Here is an 11397-nt window from a genome sequence, read left to right on the forward strand (position 1 = left end):
ACTTTAATCGCAAAACACTTTTGGCGGTCGCGTAAAGTCAATGTTTGCTAGCGAGCTCACTATGGTAATACGTATAGTTGAATCTTTTTGTCGTTTTCTTAACCTGTGTGTGTCTCCGTCAGCCAGAGAGTTGTGGCCACAAAGAATTCAACAGACGTCTTCAATATAACAGCATACGCCTGTCGAACGCGACCCCGGTTTCAGAGGAGCAGTTGGAATATTGTAGAGGAAAAATAGTTACAATTAACCAGAGATTTACTCGTATGGCGTCATATTTTGTATGCGTAAGTGCGTAGACCACCACCTCAAACGTGGATGAGGTTGGTTCTCAGCCAGCATCGTTGTCTGTGTCGCAAAAATATAAACGACGCTTGATTCAGGGTCACTTTACCGCATCGCGTTGATGTTGCTTCATGTTACACAGTCAGTGTGCACTGGTTCAAATACAGTTGGGAGTTGTCATCTTGATGGCAATATTCTCACATTCATTTGTTGCAACCGTTTTCTGTCAAACAGATTCCTACCGGAAAACAAGGACAGCGTAAAGCCGTTCACGTTCATGGCTTTCGGTCAAGGACCGCGCAGCTGCGTAGCTATGCGACTCGGCATGTTGCAGGTCAAGACAACTCTCGCCTGCCTCTTTCGGCGCGTGAAACTTGAAACTTGCGCCGAAACTATGGTGGGTACATGGTTTCACAACAGATTCGGGATTGACAACATGCATTCGCTCCTGCTGTTTAAGCGAATCTTTGGTTGTTTCTTTTTTTTTTGCGGGATGGGTTATCGTGCTGTTGTAGGGGTGATGTGAAGAAGGGCATATATGACTGTGGAGAGGGTGTTTTGAAAGGGGTGTAGTTTGAGGTACGAAGGTACCTACAGGGCGTGGCGTCGATCGGTAACCCTTAGTGAGGTACGCACAAAACACACTACTCACTCCTGCTCGCTTCGCCCGACCAAATCAATATGGGCCTCAGGCGAGTATCGCATATCATACGCCAGTGTACAGACTGGTGCTGCCTTCTCTGTTGTCTTTCGTTCCTCGCACCATAGAAATTATGAAAACGCGTCTTTTAGCTTCAAGTGTGCGCAGTAGCATAAGGTTGACGCGTGGAAAATCGGGTTTGCCTAATTTCGCACATAGTTCATTAATACTGCGGGATTTTAATGGAATACCGCATGAACAGAAATATAGGTCGAGCGGAAATAGATCCATCCCCAGACATGAAGTTAAGAAAAGGAAGAAAAATCGACGAAACGCGTTTATTTTCACGATGGCATCGATCATTCGTCGTCGGAGCTCCGGTCTACGGTAGTCACCGGCAGCAAGCGCACAAGCTCACGCGTAAATTCTGCAACCGCGTCCCCAAGCTGTCGATGCACTGCAATTGAGACATGAAGTTTTACCCAGGTCGCACGCTGGACATATTTTATTACTGTGCCCTGCAACGTTTGTTTCCTTATTGTTTAAAACGCCAAACTGGCGCTGAGTGGCCACGTAAACCGTTTGCTTCGGCGATGTCTTCAACTTTAATGTTGAGCTCCGCTGAAACCTCTCCGCCTGCCGCAACTCATCGCTTACCAGTCAAAACATTAAAAAATCGCACACGAGGTCGAAAGGAATAGCGCACACGAGAATATACAGCGACATAATGGAATGGAATGGAATGGAAAACTTTATTGACTTTTTTAAGGTTTTAGCGGGTCGACGCCGAAGTCTTCATTCTTGAAGCTTGGGCAAGCACACTTGGACATGGATAGGGCTTGGGCTGTGCGTTCATCAATATGCACACCATTGGTTGCCACACGACGAATCACATTCTGCTGAAGACTGCTATGCATACGTCGAGTGGCGACATTAGCCTGCCTTTTTTAAAGAAAGTATATCGGCTTATACTGAGGTTTATATGGTATTTGTTTCTTTTACATATGCCCATACAAATTCCAAATCCAACCCGTTTAATATTTTAGGCAATAGTTCACGTACATGACTTGGCGAGGCAAGGAGATAATGGTTCAAACACAAACACAGAGGCAAACAAACCCCTGTACCAGTTAAAAGGTCAGGTCTAAAAACAGTACGTTTAAAAACCGTTATCTTGCCGGATTTTGTGCTCCATAAATGCTTCCACATTAATCCGACGAGCATACCGCGCTAACATTCGATGGTACCAAAACTTACGTGGCCAAGTGATGACGTCACGTTCCCAGCGCTGTATCTGCTGCGGCGCGCAGTGCAATATCCCATGGTGAACAGCCACGGTATCGGACAGAGGCCGTGGCCCACACCCAAAAAATTGACTTTGCCCAATTCGAAAATTGAGTTCACCCACTTTCAAAACCGACCTGGCCTACTCCCAAAATTGACTTGGCCCACCCTTAAAATTTCGGTGGCCCACCTCCAAAACTGACGTTGCCCAATTAAAAAATTGAGTTGACCCAATTTCAGAACTGACCTGGCCCACTCCCAAATTGACTTGGCCCACCTCCGAAATTTGGGTGACCTACGCTCGAAATTGTCTTTGCCCAATGCGAGCACATGACCAAGGGAAAAGCATCATGCGGAAGAGTCAGAATTCTTTCGCATTCAATGCACGTAAAGAGACAATAGCCCCGTTTACATGAATGCGACAGTGGCGCATCGCATTTCCAAGCGCATTTGGGAAAGGCGATGCGACGCCGTTTACATGTAGCGCCTTAACTCTCGCGAGAACGTAGCGCCACATGGTGTCGTATAAGGGAAGTGCAACCGACTTCCGGTGTAACTGGTTTCCGGTAGTAGGCCGAGTGCACGTTGGTGGTTGAGTGCCGAGAAATAGACAGTTTTAGTTTAGCGTACGCAACTTATAGCGTACGCTATACGCTATAGTGTAGCGGACGCAAAGCCGCGCACGTGTTTTGCAGCTTTAGTAGGCCAACGAGATTTTCGGATCTCAGAAGCCATATGCCGTCGTTGCGGCTATTTTCTGACTCTAGCGATAGGTAGCGCTGACATCTCGAATGTTTCTTTCGTTAGGCTTTGACTCGTTCGAAACGAGAAGCGATCTCGAAAACACCACAAGGGTATCCACAATACTCTGTCGTCGAAGCGGCCTGAGACTAAGCGAAAGCCGTTTACACAAATATTTGCTGCGAACAAAGTGCATTTTACAAAAGCAACGCCAAATTCAATTCGAAGCGGGCAGCCGGGACCGCCGCCATGTTGATGGCTAATTCCTTCCCATCATTCCTAATGCGACGATCCTGCGTTTACATGCTCCACGAGAGTCGACTCGCGCCCGTAAATCTACCCTCGCCTGGCGCATTAATGCGATGCGCCTTCCTAGCGCATTACTGCTGTTTACATGAATGTGATGCGCTAGAAATGCGATGCGATGCGACACTGTCGCATTCATGTAAACGCGGCTAATGATTTGGCATTACACGAAAGTCGACATGTCTTGTGTTGTATGCAGCATCGTTCAGCATCGATATCCTCAGTCAACCGCTTTCGAAGCTATAACATTTAGGGGACGCCGATTGTTAGGCCAGCGGGCTGTTTTTTCTACTTCGCACTTAGGAGCCAGTTCTATATCAAAAGAAACTGTATTCATCCATTAATATGGTACGAATCTCTAATACTGTGCCTTGCAGCAAGCCACCTTGAATTAAAGAAGAAGGAGGAGAAGAAAATGCTCGTTGTTGAAGTGAGCGAAACTATCTCGGAAAATGATCGACCGAAATTACGGACCTCCAACTTTGGAAGGCAGCGCCGTGCACATTCGTGCAGCCCGAAATACATTATTCAAGTCACGTAACTAACTGAACAGAACACACGAATTAAATGTTTATTTTTATGAATATTTCAGTGCTGCAGGTCAGTGACCATTAGAACCATCTTATTTTTGGTGGCTTTTGTTTCTCGCATTGTGAAACTTTCTTTGTTACCTCCGTAGACAGTGCAGCCTCTTCAAGGCATAATAATTAATCACACCTATTTTGGCTGCACCCCCATGTACACTGCAGCCAACATATTTGAGTGCGTGCCTCTGGAGAAATTGTAAAAAAGAGAGCATGCTACGAGTGTGCAGCTAGTACGTTCCTGCTGAAGAAAAAAAATGTGAATGCGTTCTTCAGCTTAGTCATTGATGCGAGAGCGTCAAATGGCGCACTGAGTTAAAAAGCCGGCGGCGTGTGTAGCAGCGAAAGGGCACCTATCTTCCCACTGCACTCTTAGGCAAAGTTACACCCTTTGGCTTGCCCCTTCTGCCACACAACAATAATCTTTATCTGCCTTGATGCGTTTCCTTTCTTTAACGCTGCGAGCCCGGAACTTTCCGGTAACGAACGGCACGCGCGTTATCAGAAGGGGCACTCCAAAGGGTGTAAACTGTTCTATGCTGATAACGCGCGTGCAGTTCGTTACTGGAATGTACCGGGCTCGCAGCGTTAAAGAAAGGAAACGCATCAAGGCAGATAACGATTATTGTTGTGTGGCAGAAGGGGCAAACCAAAGGGTGTAACTTTGCCTAAGAGTGTGGCTGCGACGCCACGTCACGAGCTTGCGAGCACTGCGCGCCTCGCCCCCCGCTGGTGACGCCGGCTCGCGCTTGCTGACTCGGGCCTCGACGGTGCAGAGTGGGCGAAAGGGAACACTTGCTGCCGCGGTATCGCGACACCGCGCGCCCGCACGCTCTCACTCTCGGAAGCCTTTGTTATCTGCGCTTTCCTTGTCCGCGCGAGCCTTCGCCTGCGTTTTAACTGCGCCTCGGTAAGGCCAAGACAAAGCGCGCCAAGCGTCTCAACGCGCTCGCTTGCCCGCGAGGAGTTCATAACCCGAAGGACCGCTCGCTCAGCGGCGTTCAGTCAGAAATTAATGCTTTCGCATTCACAACTCGTGAGAACTGCTTATGTGTCCTCAGAATTTTTAAAACTTCAAGGCGTTTTGAGTAGGGTACAGAAAGACTCAGCGACATAGAATATACTACAGGGGAGGTACTCTGTAGGAGTCCACTTAGTGGACTGTCCATTTCGGCCACTGCTGATTGGCTTGAGCCGCTCGTCTCCACCTCGCTCGTAGAGCTGCACCCAATGAGCAGCGGCCGAAATGGACAGTCCACTAAGGAGACCCTTGCAGATACCCCCCTTCCCAGATGTGACGTTTCAAAACAACGTTTGTGGTCCAATATGCTGCTGTCTTCCAGCACAGCCGAAGTATATATGTGCCAGGTTTCCCTAATAAAAGATCGAGCGCATCAGTGAAGCTAACTTGCTAAGTATCTTGGCTTTCTTTTCTCTACATCAGGTGGCTGCCGAAGCGAACTTACCATCTCAGATGGCTTAGTTCCACTCATTGATGGTGCTTCAAAGTTGTAAAAAGCACGATTATTTACTGTGAGCAAGAATTGCTTTGAGAAGGAAATGATAGTTAATTGCCTTTCAATTCCAATATATTTTGGCGCAAATTGCCTATCAGCAGATATTTGTAGTTTAGTCACATAATTAAGCAGTGACAGTGTGGGTTCTAATCTGACCTGAAGTTCAAGGGCAGTCCCTGCAATAAGACCTCTAACCCCGTGGTGAACAGCATAGTGCTGCCATGCATTCGTCCAAAAGAAGTTATACATTTTTGTAGAAAGCCCACGCTCTCCCGCTTTGCTCGAAGCCTTTCGGACAATACCCTGGCGCCCATGACAAAAATAACCAATTTCACGAGCTTCACAAATCCTTTAGCCTCGAAACTTCCACTCGATAAGGCTCGAGAAGTGGCGGCGGAACCGACTCTTCCTACACGCCTTCTTCACACAGCACCACCTACACTGCCATAGAAGTAGGTTTCACCGCGGCGGCTGGCAGCGGCATTTGCTTATGAAACTATAGCCGAACCTTCTAGCTTCTCCAGTGAAACCGCGTCAGTAGAAAAGAAGGCCAGTTCCAGTCAGTGTAGCCAAAAAGGAAGAAATATGTGTGAAAACCTGCTTTTCTTCCTAAAGGTACCACCCCCTTCACCACCCTATCAAGTGGGTGTACAAAAATGTTTCAGCAGGTTTACCCCTGCGTCAGTTATGATGGCACTGAACTGCCACAGAGCGCCAGCAAGTGTCTGCGACGTTGTCAATAACCGGTGTGTTTTATTCGTTTCTGCGTTTATTTATGTTCCCACAGAGCCCCCTCAAGTTCAAGCCACGGCAACTCATTCAAGTCACCGACGGGCCGATTGTTCTCCGGGCCATTGCGCGCGACGCTCCGGCGAGCTGAGTTCCGCGCCAGTATCGTAGGGGCTTCTTTTGGAACGAGAGATGGCAGCTTCGCCCACTATAAGAAAAATAGAAGTGGTTCCGGCTTTCAGAGTTCTTAAGCTAAATAAGCCCACTCTGCGAGGGCTCAAGCACAGTGAACATTGTACAGTCCATCGCGAAGCACAGGAACTCAATGTACACGATGTTGTTTTTTCTTTTTTCTGCCACCACCAAATTTTTAAATATTGCCTGTGGCAGATAGCACAATTCCTATCCTTGATTTAAGTTACTCTATCAGGTGGCTATTATTTGTACGAGAAATCAAAATACTGAGATAAATGGCATGATTACGTTACTTAACTTTTTGATTATTAACATTACGGCCACTATTTCAATCAACGAATTATAACCGGTGCGTTTGCAAGGCGCATTAACCTGGAACGAATTCTCAGGACTGCACCAGTTTCGGGATATTAATTTTCAATGTCTCCGACGAAATCCAGTGGTGTTCCAGTTACTTTCATACTTCTATGGATAAAACAGAGTTTTCTTATAAAAACTGGAACGCCAATGCATTTCGTCTGACACTTTGAAAATATCTCGGAACTGGTGCAGTCCTCAGAATTTGTTCCAAATGAATACGCCTTGCAAACTCGCCGGCCATAATTCGTAGACTGAAGTAGTGTTCGTAATATTAATTCAAAATTTTAATTTACGTTATTAAGGTAATTATTTAGGTATTTTGATTTGTCGCAGAAGTAATGGCTGCCTGATCGAGTAATATTGATCAAGGATGAGAATTGTGCTATCTACCACAGACAATTTTTAAAACATTGGTGCAGCTAAATAAAAGATACCCTGTATAACTGAACATCGAAGAAACACGAACTCCTGCAAAAGGGCTGACGGAACTGTGTTTGTTGTTATGGGGGCATGCAAAGGTTGGCAGACCAGTGCTTTTGCTGCAAAAGTATTGTTCTGTGTGCACAAAGCCCCACAATGCCATCGAAAGAATATTCAAATGTTCAAGGACATGCGGGATTGCAAAAGTACAGTGACGAAATGTTCAACAAGAAAAGCTAAAACTGCTTAAATGCAGGATCTATAATGTATATCATGCTGTTGGAGCGAATTTTGGACCAGACTGCATTGGAACCTGAAAGCACGAAACGCTGCCTCGAACGCGCAGCACAGGTCCTTGAGGATTTTAATGTCTATGTTTTCTGAGAGTACCCATAATAAAAATATATCGCTTAGCTTCACATAAATTGCCTTGTGCAGCCAGTCACTCAGGAACGGTCAAACTGATTATGGCAGCATATGTACACAAAGTGATAGCTCAGCCGAGCATGAACGGACAGGTCAGGCACGACACCATCGCAGAATTGATGGCAACCAGGTTTGTGGCTTGTCATAAGGCTTGAGATATCCCTTCAGACATCAGTGAACTTAGGTGTGGCCATGACACGGCTCACATTATAGCACGGCTGGAAGCTTGATGACAAAGCTCTAATTAACAGTTTTAATCTGCTTATCACAATGATGTCGTTGCGCTGCAGACGGTTGCTTCGAACACACCTTTAGACGACGAGACCCCTTAGTGCCCCATCTTTATGGCGAGAGCACGACCAATCAAAAGTGCGTGAGGACAAAGTGGCGATCATAGTCTCAAAGAAAACAATTGGTGCGACATTCGCACTTTTGAATGACTCTGTAAGAATTTAGGAATGACAAGCATGCAAAAATGACTCACGGTGATGTCGGATGAGCAGATTTTTGACGCTTTATATATACAAAAATATCGATACTATCCTGTTCTTCGTTCGTGAATCTATGACTAGTACATGTGAAATCAACAATTCGCGTGTTCCTGAAAAAGCGCACTTTACGAAGTTTTATAACTGCTGCACTGCCAGCAAATATCGTGGCACTGTGGCGAAAGAGTGAGAAATTATCCATAGCGTCTTTTTTTATTATAATAGGTTAATATCGCTACGTTGAAGAATGCGCCTTTACTTTCGGACAGCACACTCTCTTGCAATATGAAAAGGAACGCTTCATTTGTGTTCCAACCGTGATTTCTGCAAACGTGCAAGTCAGAAATTCACTCTGATATCTTACGTTGTTATCCTCGTGATAAGCACACAGAAAAAAAATAATGACTTCGAGCTTCAATCCGGTGCTCCTTTTCATATTGGGCAAGGGCGTGAATCCCGTCTAATGAATGACATCTTGTAATAAAGATGCACATTCGAGTGCGACACTTGCTTTATTCGTTTTCGATTTAGATAATACAATGCGTGATTCATCCAGGTCAGAAAAAAAAAACGCATTCCTGACGGCAATCATAGCGGCGAAACGGTTAGAACTATTGTCGCCATATTTATGTGAGGAGGAGTCATTTAGAATACGATGAATTTCGACATTCTGTAATTTCGTGCGTGTGCATGATGTGTTCACATTCTTGGAGTCAATGCCACAAGGTACACTGTAAGCACAGTAAATTTCAGAAGGGTCCACGTATTCAGAATTGTATATTACCACTGCTTTTGCATTAGATTATGATAACAGGTCCACCGGCTTGCATAATTTTATTATCTTAAGCTAGTTATGAAGCCACGTCGATACAGGAACAATATGCATTTGTGTGCCAAACTAACATTGCTTTAACATTATACCTCGCATCAGAGTTAAATATTGTTCACTGTTCTAGATTTCACCTCGACCAGTGGCCCTCGAGTTTACGCCGTAGCGGAAATATTCGAAGATCTAAACTCATCATGATATTACCTACCTATATTTAATGTACAGAGTGCCGGTTATCGCTAAAATTTGAAAAAAATGTCGATTTCTATAATAGTGACTGTGCTTTATGTGTATCAACCGGATTGCTATTCTAGTAGGTGACATACAGCACCTAATTGTTAGCCCTGTTATATGTCGCTCTTCTAAATTATAAGCTTCCGCATGTGTTCCCCCACTTCCGTGCCTGCTTGAATTTCCAAGTTAACCTCATCGTATACTGAAAAATTCTTGTGAGCATCTATTATGTGTTGGCTTTGCTCTAGGGTGGCTCGCTCAATGTTGTTTACAGAGTGTTTTCGCGTGTTTTAGGGGATAACAAGAAAAATTCTTGACATGTAAACTTTCAACTGATCTTTATTTTTGTATTTAATTAAAAACGGCGTTCCATGTAATAAATTCGTCCTTCCACAGAAAGTGATTTTGTCTTTACTTTCTGTTTTCGCTACTCTCAAGTTAGATTTAATAATAGGATAACCAGTAACATCTTCAAAGGTAGTCACCTCGTCGATGAAATTTTTTTCATATTAAGGCTCCAACGTTTAAAAATATTGTCTCACACATCATGGGGGCACTCCACACAATTTTCATCATGCTGTGCACATATTCAAACGCACTGAATGAAACGCCGACCCTATGACAGCTTACATAGGTGAGAGTGAATCAGGAAACAAATGCGCAGTGTTACTAACGCCGCAAAAGAAAGTTTTTTTTTAGCTTCAACCTGAAATTTCTATTCTTTAGCCCTCAAGGCAATCTCTGCTACCGATATATCACAGTTATAGAAAAAGAAACAACATATTTTTTGCTTAACATCACTTATTTTTCTTTGCAACGCAGTCTGCCCAGGCGCGGGCACGTGCGTTGGAGTTTACAAAACAACGGGTACGATAACTGATCTCCGCTTCTTTAGAACGGAGCTCTTAATGGCCCATTCCTGCGGCGAGCGGCGGCGGAGACGTAACCGAGCTAACGAGCATAACTGGGAAAGATGAAAGAGCGAACGCGAGGTGCCAGATGAAAGACGTGAGCCGCCAACGGCGGGGACCAATGAGGGCAGACCCTTCAGTGACGTGCGCGCGGGAAACTGGTTTAATGCACACACGCCCACCCGCTCGATGCGTACTCGTATCTGGTCTCAGCTGAACTGCTCGTTTCGTACTGTTCTCTATTTGGTCTGCCTGGTTTGGTCTCGTTCGCGCTTGTTCGCTCTCTTCAATTGTCATAGTTTGTTGCTTTGAGATCTGATTGTATACACCACGGAAATTGTGTAGTACTTTCTGGAAATCAAGCGGCACCAGTGATCACACTGGAACGTTCGATAAGTTAGGTATAAAAGGCCACGTTCTTGGCCCACAGATAAGATTTTCGACGATTGCCGACTCTGCTACATGCCTTTCTAAATTTCTTCGCCTCAGCATGTCGCGAAATGAAAACAAGTATAGAGCTGCGCTCAAATTTCGCATGGATAGTAAGTTGGGCGAATTGGTACGGTAACATATTCTTGGATTGTAGAGCGATGGGACTAAACCTTTACTGAAGCTGCAATAAAGATTTAGCTGACAATTAGCGCTCGTCCTGTCTGCTTCTAGTCTCTGTCTGTATCACTTCGCGCTACAATCCCTCCCCCCCCCCCCGCCCCCCAGTAACAAAGTATCGTAATCGTTGGCGAATTTTTTGCCTTCCAAACTGTGCCCAGCCACACGTGCTCACCGCGATTGAACCTCTGCACCAGGGTAGATTGTTGCCGTGAAACAGAATCGCCATCACTCCAAACTTTTGAATTCGTTTGCTATATATCTAAGACTACGACACATTTTCCGCCTCTCCCAATTAGCGGTCGGTCCGCAAAGCTCCTCCTCTCAGATTTGACAACTTCATTACTGAAAGCATTCTTGCGGCCACAGAGTGGTTGTTTGGCATACGTCTGATGACTTCGCGCTTCCTGCTTATTTGTTTGTGCGAATGTGGTGGCGTTATATATAAAAACAAATAACACTCACCTCCAAAACTGCCTTGCACGCCATACTTCTTGCTCAAGGAATCAGGCGACTCTTCAGGAGCGTAAGCTGTGGTGTACGTCCCACTGCTGATACTTCTGTCAAAACGTGTTCGGCAAATTGAAAAGCAATAATATACATGTCACAAGTTTGGAGATATTGTCGACTTTCTAGCATTTCACAGCGCTGACAGCCCAGCTATACTCTTTTGCCAAAGTGAGCAACATGACTTACTCAGAGTTCTAATTTCATACGCCACACACCAAAAAGAAAGGCGTTTGAACCAAAGGTGGCGCAAAATAAAACGAGGTAAACCTACATATTATATGTGTTTACATGTATTGAGGCTGGGGCGTTAATGATGATGGAATATGTTGCAG

At 45.2% G+C, this 11397-nt stretch overlaps 1 protein-coding gene across 1 annotated transcript in view; it reads left to right on the forward strand.

Moving 5' to 3' along the window:
• Positions 1-10586, forward strand: part of LOC142575908 (cytochrome P450 3A11-like) — a 32598-nt gene extending 22012 nt beyond the window's left edge. The window contains exons 13-14 of the mRNA XM_075685697.1: positions 517-679; positions 6142-10586. Coding sequence (XP_075541812.1) covers positions 517-679; positions 6142-6234 — 256 coding nt within the window. The 3' untranslated portion in view covers positions 6235-10586. The remainder of the gene's footprint in view (positions 1-516; positions 680-6141) is intronic.
• Positions 10587-11397: the final 811 nt, after the last annotated feature.

This window comes from Dermacentor variabilis, chromosome 3 (assembly GCF_050947875.1).
Source record: "Dermacentor variabilis isolate Ectoservices chromosome 3, ASM5094787v1, whole genome shotgun sequence".
NCBI classification, from domain to species: domain Eukaryota; kingdom Metazoa; phylum Arthropoda; class Arachnida; order Ixodida; family Ixodidae; genus Dermacentor; species Dermacentor variabilis.